Source organism: Microcaecilia unicolor, chromosome 11 (genome assembly GCF_901765095.1).
Source record: "Microcaecilia unicolor chromosome 11, aMicUni1.1, whole genome shotgun sequence".
NCBI lineage: Eukaryota > Metazoa > Chordata > Amphibia > Gymnophiona > Siphonopidae > Microcaecilia > Microcaecilia unicolor.
The window spans coordinates 177,721,859-177,746,070 of record NC_044041.1 but is presented as its reverse complement, the minus strand read 5'-3'; the positions used below and the strand labels follow the sequence as shown (position 1 = coordinate 177,746,070).

At 45.3% G+C, this 24,212-nt stretch overlaps 1 protein-coding gene across 1 annotated transcript in view; it reads left to right on the top strand.

Moving 5' to 3' along the window:
• The first annotated feature begins 525 nt into the window (after positions 1-525).
• The window catches only part of MAP4K1 (mitogen-activated protein kinase kinase kinase kinase 1), a 136,967-nt gene continuing 113,280 nt past the window's right edge, over positions 526-24,212 (top strand). The window contains 1 exon segment of the mRNA XM_030218380.1: positions 526-687. Within this exon segment, the coding sequence (XP_030074240.1) occupies positions 526-687 (162 nt within the window).

Below are 24,212 nucleotides of genomic sequence, written 5' to 3'. Positions count from 1 at the left end.
ATATGAAAATCGCTGCTGCTGCCTGATGCTCTCTACTGAAATGTGAATGCACATTAAGATACGGAGCAGGGGAGCGCAAGGCCCTGTGAGACTGTCCCTGTCGCCCCTGCCTAAGACTGTCACTGTGTGTAAACTTGTAGCTGGGCAGAGGAGAGCGTTTTTCAGACAGGCCAAGTGGCTTTGAAAACTGCTGTCAGACTGTGTCTTGGGATTTCTCACCTGTACAGATGTAGTCGTCCTAGGTTTCGTAAGGCAGAAGAGAAATGAGGAGGTCTTTGTCTGTGAGGGTGCATAGCTGAATCTGCCTCCAGAAAGATGGACCTGACCCCTTCACTGTTGCAAAGAAAGCACTGCGTGCAGAAATCACCCACCACGTCTAGAGGGCTCTCTCTGTGTATAAAATAAAGTTTCAGACTGAAAACAGGAAATAAGAAAAAAAAAGTGAGAGGTTTTATCAGCAAATTGTGATTGCTCAGAGAGATGCAGTGGCTATCTCGGGCACTTCTACAATCCACACACCCACACATGCACACACAGACTCACAGGCTGCCTGCAGGGAAGCTGGAGCTTGGCAGGACCATGGGAACACAGGACAAGCCTGTTTTGGATATTTCCACCAGAAATCCCCAGGAGGACTTTGAACTGCTGCAGAAGGTTGGAGGTGGCACCTACGGAGATGTTTACAAGGTGAGTCCTCTGTAGCTTTGTGCAAAGAAACACTGCTAATGAGATGGCGATCTGAGTATCGCCAGTGCATCCTTCTTTGAATACCCTTCACATTGGTGGGGGGGGGGGGGGGGGGGGGGGACATGTTCATAAATCCCCAGCATCTTTCTATTCTTGCTGGGTGAAAACAAAGTCCTCCCTGACTCTGGCATGGGAATAGAAGCAGATCCATGAATAATCTCCTACCAGTTGCCATCTTCTTGAATACAGACACCCAGTGATATTGTAGGAACGTAGCTACTTTCTTTCTTTTTTTTTGTTTTTAATTTCCAAAATTACAGGCAACATGCATGCTATATAATTCAACCACATTTAGTGGCAGGAACTCTGCTCTTTTGATAACCTCAATACTTCCTCCTACTTTTATTCGATGTTCTTGAAGTGAAACTGGCTGTCAGGTCCTTCTGGGAACAGTGCCTGAAAGAGGAAGTAAGGGAGGAAAGGTTTAAGGTGGGGGGTTGGGTAGTCGCTGGTGTTGCTGTGCAAATGACAGGTATGGAGTGTTGCCGTCTCATGAATGCTCAGCTCAAGAGTTTTGCTTTTTCCTTAAAGGTAATCGATAGAAATAAAATAAAACAGAGGAAAGAAAATAAGATGATCCCTTTTTGATTGAACTAACTTTAATACATTTTTTGATTCGCTTTCAAAGGTAGCTCCTTCATCAGATCAGAAATAAGCAAATGTTGGTAAATAACAGTATATATCAGTGAAACATCAAAGCATTTCAGTGACAGTCTCACAGGGTGGTGGGGTGGATTAGGTAAGAGACAGGGAGAGCCGGGTGGATAAGGATCCGAGATGATGGCCGAAAACATTTTTAGCAGCTGAAGCCTTGAGGTGGGCGCAGCTGTGAGGAGGCTGCTGTGAGGAACTTTCAGGAGCCCCCTCCTCTGAGAGCTGCGCACTATACCTGGGGAGGGTAATTTTACAATTCTTTGCAGACCTGTGAATACTTTGTAGATACCTGTGCCATTTTCCCTTTGGAAAATCCTGTAGTCATGCACAATGCAGGTAGACAGAATGCACATATTACATACCAGAAAACATGCAAGGTGATTTCAGGGCCGCCGAGAGGGGAGGGGGGACAAAATTCCCTGGGCCTGGGCCTCCAAGGGCGGCCCGGTGCCGGGGTCTCTCTCTCTCTCTCCTGCTCCTGACGGGATCCAAGTGATCGCGTCCCGACAGGAGCAGGAGAGAGAAAATTCTGGCGCTGGGCCCCCTTTGGAGGCTGGGGAGGACCCGGAGCTTCCTCCAGCCCTGCTCTTCTGCTTGTTGCTGAGCGTCTGCTTTTCCTCTCAGGGGCAGGCAGTCAGTGCTGAAGGAAGATGTCTTCTGCTGGCGGGGCCTCTGGATCCCCGCCAGTCAAGGTATTTTAGGCAGTGGCAGTGAACGGGGAGGTCAGGGGGTAACAGCGATCGAGGGGCGGCAGCGGCCCTGCCCCGGGCCCGGTTCAGTCTCTCGGCAGCCCTGGGTGATTTGAATATACAGTCTCTACACTTCGTTTTCCCTGAGCTCAAACTTTCTCCCCCCCCCCCCCCAAATATGTTAGGGCCTGTATCTTGTTATGTGCCATTCACTGGGTGATCCCTGGATTTTCAGCAGCACATAACCAGATAGTGCTGCCAAAAATCTGGGGCCACTCCAGGAAATGGTTCCATTAGCGATTCTCTTGGCTGTTCTAAGTTAATCGAGTAGGTTATGCAGGTTACTGCTGTTGAATATTATTGGTACCAGAATAACATGGGCGGCTGAGGGGTGATATGATAGAGGTATATAAAATAATGAGTGGAATGGAAAATATAGATATGGAGCGTCTGTTTACGCTTTCCAAAAATACTATGACAAGGGGGCATGCGATGAAGTTGGAGTGCAGTAAGTTTAAAACAAATATGAGAAAAATTTTCTCTACTCAGCACGTAATTCGACTCTGGAATTTGTTGCCGGAGAATGTGGTTAAGGTGGTTAGCTTAGCAGAGTTTAAGAACGGTGTGAACGGCTTCCTGAAGGAAAAGGCCATAGAATGTTATTAAATGGATGTAGGGAAAAATCCACTATTCCTGGGACAAGCAGTACAAAATGCTTTGCTCCGTGGATCTTGTCAGGTGATTGTGACCTGGATGGGCCACTGTCGGAGACAGGGTGCTGGGCTAGATGGACCTTTGGTCTGTCCCAATGTGGCGATGCTTATGTCTTATGTCTTATTAAATTCAGTGTTGGTGTCTGGATAGATGCCGGCAATGAACACACAGGTCAATTAAGCCAGTGGTGGCCAAAATTTTTAAAAACGTTGATCGGCACTGACTGAATGTTACCCATGTTGTGGACCGTGTACATACTTGTACCCTCACATGGAGGAAAGGGAAATGGGACTTGATATATCGCCTTTCTGAGGTTTTTGCAACTACATTCAAAGCGGTTTACATATATTCAGGTACTTATTTTGTACCAGGGGCAATGGAGGGTTAAGTGACTTGCCCAGAGTCACAAGGAGCTGCAGTGGGAATTGAACTCAATTCCCCAGGATCAAAGTCCACTGCACTAACCACTAGGCTACTCCTCCACTCATTCCACCAATAAGAGCCAACCTCATCAGTGATGTCACAATGGCTTGATTGCCCGATACTTTTGGCTCACTTCTGATATTGATGTCATAAGGGACAGGGGGAAAGGGAAATGGGACTTGATATACTGCCTTTCTGAGGTTTTTGCAACTACATTCAAAGTGGTTTACATATATTCAGGTACTTATTTTTGTACCAGGGGCAATGGAGGGTTAAGTGACTTGTCCAGAGTCACAAGGAGCTGCAGTGGGAATCGAACTCAGTTCCCCAGGATCAAAGTCCACTGCACTAACCACTAGGTGAAGGGGAAACAATGATCAAAACATGTTTTTATGCAGGTAAACACACATTTACCCACACGAGGTGCTTTGGTGATTAGCACTATATCCACAGGATACTCTGGAATTAGGAGGTCATGGGATGAAGGTGAAAGGGGCTAGACTCAGGAATAATCTAAGGAAATACTTCTTTACGGAAAGGGTAATAATGTATGTGTGCAGGAATGGATCACAAGTTTGTGGGCCCCTGGGCCAACTATCACGTAGGGCTTCCCCCCCCCCCCCCCCCCCCCCCCGCACCTTTCCTGGCTGTAACTGCCAAGTACAAAGTTTTACTATCATCACACAAGGAACACAATATATATGCAATTGTGTAAGTGTATTACATTTATACAAGTACACGTATAACATCAAGTTACTGTTAGTGGTGTAGGGTATTGACACAAGCATTAATAAATGGCAAACATCAGGGTTTCAGCAGTTTATAAATAGATTTATCGCATTCCTAAAAAAACACAACCACCAGACTGTATAGGTAGGCTGCTACCTAAAGCCTGCTTTGATAATGAGAAGGGTCCCCCAGACCTTTTGGACCCCTGGGCCTAGGCCTAGTAGGCCTGTATGGGAATCCATCTTTGGACGTATGGAACGGCCTCCCACTGGAGGTGGTGGAGATGAGGACTGTAATTGAATTCAGGAATGGATGGGACAAGCACAGAGGATGAAGGGAGAGGAAGGGCTCGGAAAGCTGAGGCATGGGTTGGATGTATGGTCTTTAGCTGCCATTGTGTTCTATGGGCCTGATATTCAAAAGGGTTTAACCAGGCAGGAGAGGCTTCTGTTCTGTTAAACCCCATTGAGTTGGCCGTCCGCTGATTTTCTTCAGCAACACTTAAGCGGGTAGTGCTTGTGACCATAGCACTGTCCAGTTAGTGCTTGAGTGATCTGGGGGGGGGGGGGGGGCAGTGTGGGAAGAGTCATTACTTAACTAGTTAACAGTGATATTCAGTCCATTAATTACTATATTTATTTATTTATTATTACATTTGTACCCCGCGCTTTCCCACTTAAAGCAGGTTCAATGTGGCTTACATAATAATATGGATTACAGAGTATTGATAGAGAAAGTATAGGTTAATTATAGCAGAATAATAAAAGAGATAGGTAGGTAAAGATGGGGAAGGGTGAAGGGAGTTGAGCAAGGGGTAGGAAGTGATAAAGTTAAAATAGCAAAAATGTTGTTCTAACTTTATCCGCTGAGCTAACCAGGCACTGGACTAAATGTCAGCCAGTGCCTGGTTAATGTCTGAGTGACCTCACTTACCTGGATATTCAGTGTCAAGCCAGAGCCTGGACATGGCCTGGCATTGAATATCTGGCTTAATTCAGTCCATGGCTGTCAGTGGCTTTAAAACTGCTGATTGCTGTGAGCTGAATATTGGGCCCTGTATTTCTATCTGGATGTAAAATCAGTTGGGGTAATATTCAGTAGGATGGCCACCACATCAAGATATTTGGATAAGTTATCTGGATATCTTTATGTGGATTTTCAGGCAGTCTACCCAAGTTTCACTGCTGAACATGTGATCCTAAACTAACATAGTAACATAGTAGATGACGGCAGAAAAAGACCTGCACGGTCCATCCAGTCTGCCCAACAAGATAACTCATGTGCTACTTTTTGTGTATACCCTACTTTGATTTGTACCTGTGCTCTTCAGGGCACAGACCGTATAAGTCTGCCCAGCACTATCCCCGCCTCCCAACCACCAGCCCCGCCTCCCACCTCCGGCTCTGCCACCTGATCTCGACTAAGCTTCTGAGGATCCATTCCTTTGGAACAGGATTCCTTTATGTTTATCCCATGCATGTTTGAATTCCGTTATCCCACGCATGTTTGAATTCCACCACCTCCCGCGGGAGGGCCATTCCAAGCATCTAGTACTCTCTCCTTGAAAAAATACTTCCTGACATTTTTCTTGAGTCTGCCCCCCTTCAATCTCATTTCATGATCAGACTGTTATTATGCATTCCATATATACAGATTAAAAGTCTAATTTTATATAAATTGCCTAGGTAGGAAAAGGGATGTCCCTGTGGGAATGTCCAAATTTTGCAAGTTATTTTACAAAATTATTTACAAAGTTATTTTCCACTGAACTGGAAAACATTTGTAAAATACTTGTACGGCCACGTGAGAAACATATGTAGTTGGCAACACATACAGCAGGAGAAGCTATTTTACAAAGAACCACGTTTGTAAACGAGATGATATCATTTGAGGATATGAACATATAAGTAAGTGGCCCCTATACATGTATGTGATAGATCTTGCAAATTATACGTCAGAGTGTTTTTATTCTTGTTATGGAGTCTTCTTTTAATCTCTGTCAGTGGTTAAAGTGAACAGGATGAAGGCAAGATAATGAGTACGCAGTAGCATTTGTTTCTTGTGATTTTATTGTGTATGTTGACTAGAAATGTTTAAAATAAACAAATAAATACGTGTAAGTGCCAGATTTTACAAAACTGGACACCCAAGGGGAGTCAGTCAAGGAGCTAAGCGACAAAACTCCAATGCTTACGTTTTTCACATGGTTTTTGATTTTGATCACCACAGATGTGAACTGAATTTGCTCCTCAACTACTCCCTAAAGTTTACAGCCATACAAGCTGATACTATGCATAACGGAGCAGGTGTAAATGCCGACAGGCACGGCATTTCAAGGTTTGGCAATGCGACTGGCCTGTGAGGTGTAGACAGGGTGACAGTAGTATTAGGGGCCCAGTAAGTGGTTGTTGAAGTGGAGCACAAACTAGGCGGGATCACTAGAATATTTATTGCTGGTGTAGGCAGCTACCATGTGGAGCTGGTTGGTGCGGTTTTGCTGTCTCCAGCGCTCTGTATACCGGGTGACATCCTCACCTTCACTTAAGTTTATAGGCATTTGAGGTTCTTGAGGACTAAGCCTGCTGATTTATCTCTTTTCATTACTCTTTAAATTAAAACTTAATTCCCAAACAAAGCATTAGAAAATTGTCAGAACCAAGATACCCAAAACAGGGAACAACTGGTTTTTTTATTGTAATGTTTCATTCTTTGCGAGACTACCCTGCCAAGGGAATGTTCTGTTTCAGCAAACTCACTGTGATTGGATGGCAACCCCAGTAATTGAGAAGCGTAGTGGTTCTTAGATGGTAACTCCAGTAACTGAGGAGCAAAGCCAGGGCCGGGCAGACTTCTGTAGTACCGCATCGTAGCTTATGCTATGAATTCATCTTGCTGGGCAGACTGGATGGATTGTACAGGTCTTTATCTGCCGTCATCTACTATGTTACTATTTGAAGTCAGAATGATTGAATATTTTAACACCCAACAGAAAGGACTTAACAAGGATCTGGGGTTCCTAGCCCATTATAAACCATAAAGCTGTATTTCTCTGTTGATCACCCCACCCCTCAATTATCCACACCCATCCTGTTAGAATATCAATGATATGCTTTGATGTTCCCATGCATACCTCCAACCCACCCCCATCCTCCCACCCTGTCAGATTGTCATAGTAATGCTTGAATGTTTTCACTTATATACACTGTCAGCGAGCACATTTGCTTATTTCTGATCTGACGAAGAAGGGCAACCTTCGAAAGCTAATCAAGAAATGTATTAAGTTATGTCCAATAAAAAAGGTATCATCTTATTTTCTTTTCCATGTTTTATTTTGTTTGATTTCTATTGATAACCTTAAGAGTGGACTAACACGGCTACCACACTCCTCTACTTACTATGTTTTAAAAGTAGATGTGTTTTGCCATGGGAAAATAGGAAATGCAGGCAAACTTTTCTGACTCACCCAGAACACACCTCCTTCAAATCTCTGCACACTGTGGCTTTTCTAAACTCAGGACTTTCATGCCTAGGGCCCTTCCCATATGCAAACCTGCATAGCCCTACTAAATGACCTTCCAAATTATCCCCAAAGTGGCTGAATGTCTCTGCTTTCTATATTATTTTAGGCTCCACCCCTGTCCCTTCCTCAATTGATGTAGATACATTTTGGCCACATCTCAACTTATGGAGACAAAATGTATCTGTACGCTGGCCGGAAAGTTTAATATAAGCCATGGTCTTATGTGACCAGCACTCGATGCCGTCTGCAGAAGTGTTTTTTTAGTATCGACTAGATTATATATAAATATTATCAGGTCAATAGAAATAATTTCAAATATCTAAACTAGATGTTTAAAATTATTCCTATATTTAGTGGTGCTGTAACTCCTCTTATTACTTTTTAATATATTTAGAAATGATTTAGAGATGGGAGTAACTAGCGAGGTAATTAAATTTGCTTCCACCTGAACCGATACACTCATATCACCCCTCTCCTCAAGTCACTTCATTGGCTTCCGATCAGGTACCGCATTCAGTTCAAGCTTCTGCTACTAACCTACAAGTGCACTCGATCTGCAGCCCCTCCTTACCTCTCAACCATCATCTCCCCTTACGTTCCTACCCGTAACCTCTGCTCTCAAGACAAATCCCTCCTTTCAGTACCCTTCTCCACCACCGCCAACTCCAGGCTCCGCCCTTTCTGCCTCGCCTCACCCCATGCGTGGAACAAACTCCCCGAGTCCATACGCCAGGCCTCCTCCCTGCCCATCTTCAAATCACTGCTCAAAGCCCACCTCTTCAATGTCGCCTTCGGCACCTAACCACTACACCTCTACTCAGGAAATCTAGACTGCCCCAACTTGACATTTCGTTATTTAGATTGTAAGCTCCTTTGAGCAGGGACCGTCCTTCTTTGTTAATTTGTACAGCGCTGCGTAACCCTAGTAGCGCTCTAGGAATGTTAAGTAGTAGTAGTAGTACCGATGACACAAAGTTATTCAAAGTCGTTAACTCGCGACAGGATTGTGAAAATTACAGAAAGACCTTATGAGACTGGGAGACTGGGCGGCTAAATGGCAGATGACGTTTAATGTGAGCAAGTGCAAGGTGATGCATGTGGGAAAAAAGAACCCGAATTATAGATGCGTCGTGCAAGGTTCCACGTTAGGAGTTACGGACCAAGAAAGGGATCTGGGTGTCGTCATCGATAATACACTGAAACCTTCTGCTCAGTGTGCTGCTGCGGCTAGGAAAGCGAATAGAATGTTGGGTATTATTAGGAAAGGTATGGAAAACAGGTGTGAGGATGTTATAATGCCGTTATATTGCTCCATGGTGCGACCGCAACTTGAGTATTGTGTTCCATTCTGGTCGCCACATCTCAAGAAAGATATAGTAGAATTGGAAAAGGTGCAGCAAAGGGCGACTAAAATGATAGCGGGGATGGGACGACTTCCCTATGAAGAAAGACTAAGGAGGCTAGGGCTTTTCAGTTTGGAGAAGAGACGGCTGAGGGGAGACATGATAGAGGCATATAAAATAATGAGTGGAGTGGAACAGGTGGATCTGAAGCGTCTGTTCACGCTTTCCAAAAATACTAGGACTAGGGGGCATGCGATGAAACTACAGTGTAGTAAATTTAAAACAAATCGGAGAAAATGTTTCTTCACCCAACGCATAATTAAACTCTGGAATTCGTTGCCGGAGAACGTGGTGAAGGCGGTTAGCTTGGCAGAGTTGAAAAAGGGGTTAGATGGTTTCCTAAAGGACAAGTCCATAAACCACTACTAAATGGACTTGGGAAAAATCCACAATTCCAGGAATAACATGTATAGAATGTTTGTACGTTTGGGAAGCTTGCCAGGTGCCCTTGGCCTGGATTGGCTGCTGTCGTGGACAGGATGCTGGGCTCGATGGACCCTTGGTCTTTTCCCAGTGTGGCATTACTTATGTACTTATATGTTCCACCTTTGCTTATACCCTACACTGTCAATTAAAATGCTCTATTACGTATTGTGTTGACATCGTAAGTAGTATACTAGGCCATACTTTGTATCGTTATTTGAATATTTTTACTGCTGTAATTGTCTATTACGCATGTTTGATCTATTCTTACTGTACACTGCCTTGAGTGAATTCCTTCAAAAAGGCGGTAAATAAATCCTAATAAAGAAATAAATAAATAAAATATATGTATACGGTGCCGTTTTAAACAGGTTGTAGAAGTAGAAATTGAGAAATACAGACCAGCGCGTCTCAAAGTTTCACCTATATTTTAGAATAGAATCTTCCGACATAGAGTCTGTTCTAAAATACAGAGAAATGGACATTTATGTGCTGGGTATATACAGTATAAACATCCATTCAAAAAAAAAAAGTATGGACAATAGATGTGTAATAATCCAGCATGTAACAGGTTATGCTCCTGATGCTGTCACATTGACCTGTGAACCTTGACGGGTTTGCATTTGGGGGGGGGGGGGGGGGCAAAAACCACAGAGGGATTAAGGGTATAACCCCCCTTCCCCAATCCCCTCTAGTAGAATGCTGCTGAATGGCAGCTGATCTCTAAATCATGTGCTTGGGAGCAGGTGTAACTCCTGATGTCGATTTTTTTTTTTAGGACATAGGCATTTACTGCCTGATATTCAGTGTGATTTAACTGGCCAGGAAAGGATCCTGGCCAGTTATTTATTTAGGATTTTGCTCACACCTTTTTCAGTAGTAGCTCAAGGTGAGTTACATTCAGGTACACTGGGTTTTCCCCTGTCCCTGGAGGGCTCACAATCTAATTTTGTACCTGAGGCAATGGACGGTTAAGTGACTTGTCCAAGATCACAAGGAGCAGCAGTGGGATTTGAACTGGGCTTACTTCTGGATGTCGACTGGTGCTCTAACCACTAGGCTAGTCCTCCACTCTGTTAACTAGCGCTTAACCCGATATTAGCTGGCTATCTGCTAATATTCAGTGCATCGCTGGCTGTTTGATGGCCAAATTGGGCCTCTGAAATCAGGGGCATAGCCAGACCTCGAGGTGGGAGGGGGCCAGAGCCCAAAGCGGTGGGCACGTTTTGGTCTGCCTTCCAGCTGCCCCCCCTCACTGCCGCCCTGCCGCTCTCCACCCACCGCCGCTGCTGCACATACCTTGGCTGGCAGAGGTCCCTAACCTCCGCCAGCTGAAGCATTTGTCCAGCGCTGGTCTGTGGCACCACTGCATTGCAAATACTGGACAAATACTTCAGCTGACGGGGATCGGGGACTCCCACCAGTCAAACCAGGGGCACAGAGCCAATTTGGGGAGGACCCAGGCCCCTGTGGCCCCCCATATCTACACCACTGGCCGAAATAACAGGCTTATCTTTATCCGGTTTCAACGTAACCGGCCAGCGCTGAATATTGACTTGGCCGATTAAGTTGAACACTGGCCGAAAATAAACCTGATATTCAATGCTGGTCACCAAAAATGGCCTGGCATTGAATGTCCGGTCAGCGCTGTCCACAGGTGGCAGCCTGGCTAATTCCCGCAGTCTGATTATCGGCCCCCTTAGCCCCTTTCTGAAATGGGCAATAAACGTCTATGAACTTGTCACGCCTTTGTCCGGCTCAAAATGCCCAGGCCACGCCCTCTTGCCATTTGTATACATTTGAGTCTAATACGTGGATATCTCGACTTTGCAAAATGGGGACTTAGGTGTTTATGCAAGATAAACGTTTAAGGGGCCCTTTTACTAAGGTGCGACGAAAAATGGCCTGCGCTGGTGTAGGCGTGTGTTTTGGATGCACGCTGGTCCATTTTTCAGCGCGCCTGAAAAAAAAGGTCTTTTTTTTGTGGCCGAAAATGGATTTGAGGCAAAATTAAAACCAGCGCGCATTCACTTTTGACCTGAGACCTTACCACAACTCAATGACTTGGTGGTAAGGTCTCATCCGCTAACCGGATACACTGCCGACTATCGCCCGGTTAGTGCCACATGGTAGAAAATAAAAAATATTTTCTGCCGTGCGTATTGGACGCGTGTGAAAAATAGAATTAATTGACGAAGAAACGAAGAAGCGAGGGGCGGGTGGGAGGGCCGATCCGCCCCCGAGTCCACGTCGCTGGGAGCTGCGTCGGCTCCGTTGGTTCCTTGCTCTCTCTGCCCCGGAACAGGAAGTAACCTGTTCCGGGGTAGAGGGAGCAAGGAACCAACGGAGCCGACACCCTCCCAGTGGCGTGCATCCGGGGCGGACCGCCCCACCGCCCCCCCTTCCTACACTACTGCATGCGTTGGACATGCATAGGTGCCTACACGCCTTAGTAAAAGGCCTCTAATTGCTTGTTTTATGCAGGGGAAGAGGAGAGAGACAATTTTACCGACCATGGTAGATGAGATACCCATATTCAAGCTTTCCAATTATATTTTGAGAGAAAATGAAATTAGAATATTACAAAAAGGACTCTCTTTTTCTCCTACTTCCAGATATGATGAGTTTCAAACACAGATAGACCTCTATAAATTCCAGAGAAAGTTACAAATTAAAATTTTTTTTCAACACTCGGTCATACTTATGTAGATACATCTGTAGTCAAGAACAACTCTACATGGATTCCACCAGGTACATGTGATCCAGTCATTAAAACATTTTATGAGGTTGTTCTTAGGGATATTACTGCATTAGAAAAGAGTACTAAAAGATGCCCATTTTATAACCTCACAAAGGATGAAAATCAGGCTTTACGCTCTTTATCATCAAACAGAAATATTGTGATTAAACCTGCAGATAAGGGCGGGGGCATTGTTATTTTAGATCGGTCATCCTATATAGAAGAGTATACCTTTGCTGGTGGGGGACCCCAACCCCCTGCCAGCCGAGGTCCTCTTCTTCTTTCGTTCTGTTTCTGAGTCGGACGTCCTGCACATTGTAGTCTGTAGAATAGCACTGAGTGCCGAATTCAGCGCCCAACTTTGGACACGAGGACTCCTGGCGCACAAATTGGGCATGGATCTTCCCCATTCTATAACACTGCATACACATCTTTTGTGAACGCTCCAGACCCTCCCATGCCTCTCCCATGGCCACACCCCCTTTTGAGTTGCATGCAAACCAATTTAGACACCATTGTTACAAAATAGTGCGTAGCCAGATTGGTGCCCAAATTATAATTAGTGTCAATTAAGTGCTTGTTAGGTCTAATAATTAAATAATTGGAGCCCATTAACTAATTATTTTGGGTGCCGATCTGGGATCCACGCCCAATATCTAGATGTAATTTTAGATTTGAATCTAAGGTTCTCATCCCACTTATCCTCAGTTCAGGGTCGCTGAGGGGGGGGGGGGGGGGAGGAGGGGCAAAATTCCCCGGGCCTGGGCCTCCAAGGGGGGCCCGGCACCAGGGTCTCTCTCCTTCTCCTGCTCCCAGGCTGCCGGCGCCGCAGTCCCCAGTCTCCACCTGCCTACCCTCAGCTTCCTCAACAGCCCCCTCCTGTCTGCCACCGGGCCCCCTGCATTAAAAAAAAATCTCTAAATTGGCAGTGCAGCGCCAGCGAACAACGCCTTGCATCTTTGTGAAAGTGGCAGATCGCCTCGGGCCTTCCTTCCCTCACTGTGTCCCGCCCTTGTCTGATGTAACTTCCTATTTCTGCAAGGGCAGAGCACAGTGAGGGCCCAAGGTGATCTGTCGGTTTTACACAGATGTGAGGCACTCTTCACTGGTGCTGCGCTGCCAATTTAGAGATTTTTTTTTAAATGCAGGAGGCCCGGTGGCAGACAGAAGGGGGCTGTCGAGGGAGCTGAGGGTAGGCAGGTGGAGACTGGGAATTGCGGCCTGGGAGCAGGAGAGGGAGACGACAGCAGTAGAGATTGGGGCAGGGGCAGGGCAGCGGCTGCGATATTTGGGGGGGCGGCAGTGATCCTTGGGGTGGCCCAGGGGCGGCCTTGTCCCGGGCCCGGCTCAGTCTCTCAGCGGCCTTGCCTCAGTTTTGAAGAGCAGGTTCTTTGCTTTTCGTAGATTAAAATCTGTTAAAGGCATTCTTGACTTTGACGCACTGCACGCTCTGTTTCATGCTTTCGTGGGCTACCAGCTAGATTATTGTAACATTGTCTATGCTGGGCTTCTGAACTCTGAAATAAAACGCCTCCAGATACTTAAAAATACTGCAGCTTGGCTTTTTTGTTCAGCTCGGCGTAGGGACCATGTTACACCCTTACTTGAGAAATTACATTGGCTTCCTATTCACTTTAGAATTCAGTTTAAAATCCTTACTCTGACTCACAAAGCGATCCATACCAGTCTTCCTGATTACCTATCAAAACTAACTATCCCTTACATACCTGTGCACAGCTTGCGCTCCATGAATGATTATATATCGGTCCCCTGTAATCCAAGACAGGCATATTGGGAAGTTACGAGAAGAAGTGCCTTTATTTTCTGGCTCCTTTTTTATGGAATAATCTGCCTTTGGACATTAGATTAGAACCATCCTTTAAAAAATCCAAGACCATTTAAAAAAACTATTTCTGTACCAAAGCATATTCCTGATATAGTGAAATTGTCAGAGATGATGAGGGTCCTTTGCAGTTCAGTGTACAGTTGTACAATTGCTCTTGATATGGCTATGTTCTTCCTATATAATATAAGAACATAAGAGTAGCCATACTGGGTCAGAGCAAAGAGTAGCAACATTCTATGTAGAACCCCAAAGAATGGCAAGATTCTGGAATCCTAAAGAGTGACAAGATTCCATGCAGAACCTCAGAGTAGCAACATTCCATACTACAAATCCCAGGGCAAGCAGTTGCTTCCCATGTCTGTCTCAATAGCAGACTATGGACTTTTCCTCCAGGAATTTGTCCAAACCTTTTTAAAACCCAGATACACTAACCTCTGTTACCACATCCTCTGGCAAAGAGTTCCAGAGCTTAACTACTCACTGAGTGAAAAAATATTTCTTCCTATTTGTTTTAAAAGTATTTCCATGTCCCCTAGTCTTTGTACTTTTGGAATATAATAATATAATATTGGTGTCCCTTTCTTATTATCGATTCTATTTGTATTGTACATTGCTTTGACTTACACATGAAAAAAAAACCCCAATTCAGAACATTTTAATAAACATAAACATTTTGGGCCACCATTATAGAATCCGGAGGAGATCTTTTACGTAGATCACCCTAAATATCAGTACTAGTCCCCTAATTCTATAATCTTGCACTTTGCTACATTTGTCCCCAGATTCTATAAATGCACCCAATTTAGGTGTCCAAAATTGCACGTTATCCTGAGATCTGAACGCAAATAAATTAGTTAAGGAGTCATTAACAATCAATACTTGGCTGTTAACAATTGATTATTGACATTAATTGGCTTTAATTTGGATTTGTGTGCTAATCTGGCGGCGCACGTTTCTATAAAGATCCATGCTCAAATCCTCTCATGCAAACCAAAAGCGGGCATGACTATGGGAGGGGCATGGGCAGGTCAGGGGTGTTCCAAAGATTTACATGCAGTGTTATAGAATTTGGGGGCTGCGTGTCAGGATTTTTACCAGGTTTCAGTTGGTGTAAATCCTTACACACAAAGGGCTTCTTTTTACAAAGCCGCTCTACCAATTCTCGGTGCGGCAAATGAGAGGAAGCCCATTCAATTCCTATGGCAGGGGTGGCCAAACGTTTTTGGCTCATGGCACCCTTAGTGTCCGAGCAATTTTTTGCGGCACCCCCCCCCCCAGCCACATGGGTCTGTGCACTCCCCCCCCCCCCCCCCACAGCCACATAGGCAGGGGCGTATCTGCTATGGGGCCACAGGGGCCTGGCCCCCGCAGATTTGCCCCTGGACCCCCTTACCAATGACACTCTCAACCCCCCTCCTCCTGCCGTCACTCCGCTGTTGCACCTCACCTCCCTTTGCTGGCGGGGGACCCCAACCCCCGCCAGCCGAAGTCTCCGTCCTTCCTTCCTTCCTTTGTTTGAGATTGGTGGTTTCTGACGTCCTGCACGCACGCACGTACAACGTGCAGCGTGCAGGACGTCAGAAACCACCAAACCCAAACGAAGGAAGGATGGAGACTTCAGCTGGCGGGGGTTGGGGTCCCCCGCCAGCAAAGGGAAGTGAGGCATGACGGCAGAGTGACAGAAGGAAGGATGGAGACTTCGGCTGGCGGGCCAGCCCCCGCCAGCAAAGGTAGGTGAGGCGCGACGGCAGGAGGAGGGGGGGTTCAAAGTAGTTGGAGCTGTCTTCCGCGAGAGGGGGGGGGTTTAAAGTAGTCGGGCGGGGGGGGGGGGAGTGGTGGCGTCGTCGTCTTCATCTTCAGGGGGGGGGTCAGTGCCGCCGGGGGGGGGGGGGGCTAAAATGTGCCCCCTCTCCTCGGCTCTGGCCCCCCCTACCGTTGAAGTTCAGATACGCCCCTGCACATAGGTCTCCCTTTTCCTGCAGCCCCCTCTTCCCAGAAAGTCCAGCACACCATTTCCTGCTGCCTCTCTCCTCCCATAAATCCAGTACACCTCTGACTTCCCCAAATCCAGCATTGCTAGCTACCTTCCTTCCTGCAGGTCCAGGATCACTGCTGCTTCTTTCTCCTTCCCCCGCCACCACTGCAGTGCTTGCAACGTACATTTTCGGGCCATCAGCGATTCACACAGGCAGGCACTCTGGGGCCTTTCCAGTCTGCTGCGTCCGGCCCTCTGTGATGCAACTTCCTGTTGTGAGGGCCTATAACAACACACGTAAATGTTAGGAATGCCCCCATTCCACCCATGACCCTCCCATTTCCACGCCCCTTTTTTCAACGTGTGTAAAATTTACACACATATATTTAAATCAGATCTAATTAGTGCCAATAATTGTTAACAAGTCAATTATCAGCGTTAATTAGCTCATTATTTAAAATAAATTAAATTGCATGTGCTAATTGGGCGTGCACCCAAATTTGTGCATGCAGTTTGTAGCGATCTTTATAGAATTTGGGGGTAAGCTTCTAGAATCATATCAGTTACATGTGGAACTGCAACTTTAGTCACAGACATTTATACCAGCCAGTGACATGGTGTAAGCAGTCACGCCAAAATGTTGGCGCATAAATGACAAACCTACACTAGTATTCTATACTGGCAATTATACACATAATTGCTGATATAGAATTTTCACTTCATGCCCAGCATCCTAGTGCCTAACTTTAAGCTCATGTCCAGCATCCTAGTGCCTAACTTTAAGCGACCTTTATAGAATTTACCCCTATATGTACAAGTTATACTTTTGATTTGAATGCCTCAAGTTACACCCGGTTTTTACCATGTCCAAGTCACATCTATAATCTATGGGGCTGATATTCAGACCGCCGGAGTTAGACTGGCTAACTCCCGTGGTTGGTGCTAAGCCCGGCCTATTTCCGGTGACTGGCATTGAATATTTGGTTTATTTTTGGACAGTTTAAAGATAACCAGCTAAGTTGATATTCAGACTGAATATCGGGGGATAGTCGGTTAAGCACTATTTAACTGATCAGCAGCCGTTCTGACTGGTTAAATAGTGCTGAATATCGGAAGGTATATGGATAGAGGCTAAATACTGGGGCTTCTACATTAATCTCTATGTATTTGTGGCCCCACCCCTGAAATGCCATAACCCTGTCCTCTCCACTTCCCCCAAATTCTGTATATGACGCCTAGAGTTGCATGCGTTAAATTGGGCATGTTCCCAATTTACACACGTAACTTAATTGAATAACGAGTCAATCCGTTCTGATAATTGGGTGGTAACAATCAATTATCAGCACTGATTGGGATTAATTGGGAGTTAGGCGCACATCAGATATGTGCCTATGATGTTACATGCACATCTGACGTGCACCTAACTTCAATCGCATGTGGGATGGGGGCGTGGTTAGGGTGCATTGTGGGAGTGTTCCCAGGATTTGCAAGCATAAATCTGGAATCACGCTTAAATGTAGGCCCTGAGCAGGCCTAAATCTAGACGCCTACATGTAGGCGCAGTTTTGCAGTAAGCATGATTCTATAAAGGACGCATACCCCTTATAGAATCGCTCTGTGTTTTTTTCAGCACTGATTTTGTAGGCACCAGAAATAGAATTTGGCCCTTTTAGGTATAACATTATATCTACAATCTATATTTTAAGATCCAGAGTGCCTTTGAGAGAGTTGACGCCTGTTGACCACACAAGGAAGGCCTCAATACCCAAGCAGGCAGATCTAGAGCAGGGTTTCTCAACCCAGTCCTCGGTACACACCTAGATGATCAGGTTTCAGGATATCCATAATGAATATTCTTGAGATATATTCGCATACAATGGAGGTAGCCCATACAGATATATCTCAGGCATCTTCACTGTGGGAATCCTGAAACCCTGACTGATTGGATGTGTCCCTAGTCCTGGGTTGAGAATCCCTGCTCTAGAGTCATCGTAAGAAAACGGGCGTTCTCTAATACAGTGGTTCTTAAACCTATACTGGGGGACCGTCTGGCCAGTTAAGTTTTCAGGATATCCATATTGAATATGCATGATATAGATTTGCATAAATGTAACCATATCTAGGGAAAAGTGACTAAAGTCTCCAGAAACAAAAAAATAGGCTTTAATGAGTTCGGCTACAGCAAACAATTTGTAATACAACAATCCAAACCCTATCCTTTTATGTGAAAAAATAAAAAAGTTCCAGAAGTTCAAACATGTAACTTTTGCAGAGTGCTTATGGATCCATGACATGAAAAAAAGTCGGCTGTTCTCAACATTTTAGATCTGAGACTTTAGTCACCTTTTCCCAGAGACACTGACATATTGGAAGCAGTGAATTCAAATCCATCTCATGCATGTTCATGGTGGATGTCCCAAAACCTGACTTGCAGTCCCCAAGAACTGGATAGAGAAGTACTTAAGGCAATAGTTCCCAAACTGGTCCTGCAGGCACCCCAGCTGGTCAGGTTTTCAGTATATCCATAATGAATATTCATGAGATAGATTTGCGTGCAGTGGAGGCAGTGCATGCAAATCTCTCTCATGAATATTCATTGTGGCTATCCTGAAAACCTGACTGGCTGGGGTGCCTGCAGGACCAGGTTTGGGAACCACTGTCTTAAGGCATGTGATTGTGATGGAAAGCAGACTGGGGATCAGCTCTTCATCTGATTCATTGCTTGAAACTGACTTTCGCACAATACGAGGCCAGATCTCAAGTTCTAAAATGTACTTGTCAGTGGAACGAAGCATAACTTTGATGGTTCTTCCTTTGTAGCTTTAGTTGTGTTCTTGGTGAGCTGTGGTGCTGGGGATTTGGGGGTTCACTCTCCTTTCTACCTTTTTTCTCCTTAGTATTCAATTCCCAGTCCATGAAAGCCACCAACAATTTTAATGTTTACTACCTCCACTGTATGCAAATTGCTCTCATGCATATTCATAGGGTATGCTAAAAACATGGCCTACTGATGATCCTCAAGGACTGGGACTGAATGCCACTGTTTTATCTCTTTCCTTAATGAGCAGTGGTGCTGGAACAGAGCTGCCTAGTTACCTGGTTCCAGGCTGGAGGCAGTGGCATAGCCAAGGGTGGGCCTGGGTGGGCCAGGCCCACCCAGTAGCAGCACACCTATGCTGATTCCCTAGCCCCACCAGCTGAAAACTCCCAACAACTGTCCCTCCTGCATACCTTGTAAAATAGCAGATGGCATGCAGGTGAGACAAGGAGAGACCAAATCACCTGTGGGACAGAGAGGGGTTCTTCTGCCCACCCGTCTTGAGTCCAGGCCCACCCAAAGTTGGGTGTCTGGCTACGCCCCTGGCTGGAGATGTTTTGGCCAGTCCTGATTTTGCACTTACATCCCAAAGCAGTGTGGGATTTGTACTGCCTGATCTTGTCCATTGAAATCCCACAATGCACCAGGATGAGGCTGGCAGAAATCCAGGCCTGCCCAAAATCTCCTTCCTGGAATTGGGTAGCTTGGCATCTCTGACACAGAGGCTGCATCCCATAGTCCACTGGCTGAATTTCAAATCAAAACATGACAATGAATTCATGTCCTGCTTTACCTTTCCACTGCTGCAGAATCTGGTTAAATGAGTTTGCCAGGTCTCATCTTTGTCCATGGAAGATACTTGGCCACATTACACAAGGCAGGGTTATTTATTTATTTGTTACATTTATACCCCACATTTTCCCACCTATTTGCAGGCTCAATGTGGCTTACAAAGTACCGTAAAGGCGTTTGCCATTTCGGTTGATAACAAATACAAGATTGTGTTGTGGTCAAATGAGATAGAGGTGAATTTTTATTTTATTTATTGCATTTGTATCCCACATTCCCCCACCTATTTGCAGGCTCAATGTGGCTTACATAGATCTGTCAACATTGACATATCAGGCGTCATGGGTCGAGGGGAAAGAGGATAGTAAACTGTCCAGTACGATCTTTGATTATGTTGTGTTGCAGGGTGTGGGGATTTATGTTGGATTGTTGGGATAAGCTTTTTTGAAGAGGTGGGTTTTTAATGACTTCCTGAAATTTAGGTGGTCATGTATTGTTTTCACAGCATACAGAAGTCCATTCCATAGTTGTGCGCTTATGTAGGAAAGTTAGATGCGTGAGTTGTTTTGTATTTTAGCCCTTCGCAGTTTGGGTAATGTAGGTTTAGGTATGATTGTGCTGATCTGAGTCTATTTCTAGTTGGTAGATCTATTAGGTCTGTCATGTATCCTCAGTGCGCTTTTTTTTGCAAAAAAGGTTCTGGTACTCAAACACTAGACCACCCTTCCGGGATGGGGTGATCACTGAGGGACCCACCCCACAATAGCCAGGACCCCTACAACCAGTCACAGAATCTATGACAAGACAGAATTGGTGTGTAGAGCCGGAACTGTTTAATTAAAACTTGGGGACCACGGGTCACTTTTAGCAGACAATGGAAAAGGTGCCGGTACTCAGTACCCCCAAGTACCCCGTCAAAAAAAGCCCTGTGTATCCTGGGATTATGCCGTAGATGATTTTGTGGACCAATGTGCATATTTTGAAGATGATCTGTTCTTTGATTGGGAGCCAGTACAGCTTTTCTCGAAGGGGTTTAGCGCTTTCGAATCATGTTTTACCATATATCAGTCTGGCTGCTGTGTTTTGGGTGGTCTGGAGTTTTTTTGCAAGTTGTTCTTTACATCCCGCATAGGTTCCATTGCAGTAATCTCCATGGCTGAGGACCATTGATTGTGTTAGTTTACGAAAGCTATCCCTCAGGAAGAAAGGTTTTATTCATTTGAGTTTCCACATTGAGTAGAACATTTTCTTTATTACGGTTTTTACTTGGCTCTCGAGAGTGAGGTTAGGTAATGGCTGGGCAAGTTTAAGAGGGTGGTCATGGCTAGGGTATTGAATTCACAGTTGATAATCAGAGATGGAAAGATCTTGCATAGTACCTATGTGTGGACTTTGAGAGCAGTGCTGATTATTCGTTTCTGCTGACAAGAAGGAGTCCTAAGCTGCAGTAGAGAAGGCTGCACTGGTCCTTGGCCTGCTTCAAGGGAGGTGGCTCTCTTTGGACCCAGGCCTGACAAAGAGGAAGTGGCTTGTCCTAGGCTTAGGCCAGCAGCAGGCTAAAAAAAACTGGCACCCAGGAATTTTCCAGTTCTGTGCATTGGGGATCTAATGTGATAGCAGCATCTCTAGCTACACACAGGGTCACCGTGCTGGAAAGTCAGCTCATAATTTCACTATACATAATAGTATAAAATGATAATTATAATGTTCTGTATCTGATACACTGCGAACACTGCATTACTTTGTGGTAATGCTCTAGATCTGATAACTCAACTGTGCAGTGTTTTTATGATAACACCCTAAACTTGACATATAACATAGTGAGATATCTCAGTTATAACGTCTTGCATATGGATCATTATAGCCTTGAGAACTCACTGTACATTGGCAGGTGTGTGTGTGATTCTCTGTACTGGAGTGGTAGAGGGTAGTGCTAGACAGAACTGAGGTGCATTGGTAGAGCTACGTGCGTGTTTGTAGAGTACTGGAATAAGCTGCAGGAGTGAGGTGCATTAGTAGGTATGTGTGTGCACATGTATGGGGGGGGGGGGGGAGTTCACATGTATGGGGGTACTGGAAGAGCAGGAATGCCACATAGCAGAACTGAGGTGCACTAGTAGAGATGTGGAAAGGAGGTTCTCAATACTGGAATAGCTGGGAATCCTGCATGACAGGAATTAGGTGCTTTGGCAGAGGTGTGTGTGTATGGTGGGAGAGGCTTCTCAGTACTGGGAATGCAGGTTCTGCATGGCAGGAGTGAAGTGCACTGGTAGAGGAATTGGGGGGGGGGGGGAAGGTTCTCAGTACTGGAATAGCAAAAAGTGCTGCATGGCAGGAATGAGGTGCATTGGCAGAGGTGAGAGAGGGAGGTTCTCAGTACTGAATAGATGGAAGTGCTGAAGGGCAGAAGTGAAGTGCATTGGCAGAGGCAGAAATCTCAGTACTGGAATAGTAGAAAGTAAAGCAGGGCAGGAGTGAGGTGCATTGGCAAAGGTGGGAGTCTCTGCGCTAGAACAGCAGAAAGTGCTTCAAGACAGAAATGAGTTACACTAGCAGAGGGGAGGTTCTTTGTGCTGCCGCATAGCAGGAATGAGGTGCATTGGCAGAGGCGAGGGGGGCTCTCAATATTGGAATAGTAGAGTGCTGAAAGGCAGGAGTGAGGTGCACTAGCAGAGCTGTGGATGAGGGTCTCAGACAGTGTTTGAACAGAATATTCGCTTCTATTCCTATTTTTATTTATTTATTGGGATTTATTAACCATCTTTATGAAGAGATTCACTCTAGGCAGTCTACAGCTGGTACAGATTAACATAAAGCTTACAATTTTGTTAACAGCATAACAGTAGCAAAATAACCAAGAATAAGCATAAATACGATAAATGAGGTAAACTTGAAAACAGTAAATTGAAACCTAATAATAGACCTACTGTGAGATAGTATAAAAAATATACACATTTAACAGCACTGGAATTCAAATACCAGAGATATAATACAATGTTAGCATAATACTAATGATACACCTAATAAGCTTGGATTAGAACGTTCAACTAACAGAGATATGATGCTAAAGATTTTCTACAGTATGGCTTACCATATAGCTGAGGAACCATGAGCAGATATATGATGGGAACAAGTTGTATGGTATATAGTCAGTTGGGATAATTTGATGGTTAATTAAAGTCAAGGCAAGTTTGTTGTATAGTTAAGCAACAGATAAAGAACTGATCTAAGTTACAGTGGGGTGTAGCAAGCTGGTCCAGGTGCAGAATGAGTGTATAGTCAGTCACCCTATGTATTAAAGGCTTGGGAGGAGAGCCAGGATCTCACCTGCTTCCTGAAGTAGAGGTAGTCTCGAGTTATACGTAGCCCCTCTGGGAGTACATTTATTTGGATGAGGGTACAGATAATGATGGTCTTTGAGAGGACGAGGTCTTAAAGGTGTGTAAAGGGTTAACTTATTAAGTACTCTGGCCTATTTTATCTGCGGACCTTGAAAATCAAATATAGTAACATAGTAACATAGTAGATGACGGCAGAAAAAGACCTGCACGGTCCATCCAGTCTGCCCAAGAAGATAAATTCATATGTGCTACTTTTTTATTTGTACTGTCCTCTTCAGGGCACAGACCGTATAAGTCTGGCCAGCCCTATCCCCGCCTCCCAACCACCAACCCTGCCTCCCACCACCAGCTCTGGCACAGACCGTATAAGTCTGCCCAGCACTATCCCTGCCTCCCACCACCGGCTCTGGCACAGACCGTATAAGTCTGCCCAGCACTATCCCCACCGCCCAACCATCAGCCCCGGCACAGACCGTATAAGTCTGCCCAGCACTAGTCCCACCTCCCAACCACCAGCCCCGGCACAGACCGTATAAGTCTGCCCAGCACTAGCCCCGCCTCCCAACCACCAGCTCTGCCACCCATTCTAGGCTAAGCTCCTGAGGATCCCTTCCTTCCGCACAGGATTCCTTTATGTTTATCCCACGCGGTACTGGTAGCCAGTGTAACTTTTGCAGGAAGGGTGTGATGTGGTCATGTCACTTGCAGCCTTCTATCAGTCGTGCTGCAGCATTCTGAATTAGTTGGAGCTGATAGAAACACCTTTTTGGTTTGGCCAGTGTACAGGGCATTACAGTAGTCTAGTCGTGATGTTATCATGGCATGGACCACTGTGGTCAAACTCATCTTTTCAATATATGGAGAGAGATTTTGTAGCTGCTGTAGGTGATAGTACATGTTGTTGAGGAACTTCACAGTAATGTATTACAGCTCAGATATAAAGTAAAGAAGGAACTCATTAGCTAAAGCTAATGAAGCTCAAAACCCCCAGTGTGGGTTTGCTAGCGTGAGGCAGCAGGCTGTGTGAACCATGCTCCCTCATCACTGCAGCTTCCTGTGGCTGCACTTGCAGGTGCAGAGACCCAACGGGGTGTCAGTTTACAGCTCATTTCCTACACAAATCAAATGTGTCTGTTATAAATGTTTTCTGGGTCTCATCCAACTTCGTCAGCATCTGCATTGCTTTAGGAACCCCTTCCTGGAATGCAGACTCCCTTACTGCTACCTACATGTAAGTGTAAGCATAGGAAAACCCCTAATCAATTGCATTCAGATGCCAAAAGCAAGTTCTGTACCAAAGATAGAATAAGAAACTTGAGATGTTTCTGACCCCTGTCACAGGCGTATTCACGCCCGAAACACGGCCCATGTCGGGTCATATTCCGAATAAATTTCCTTTAT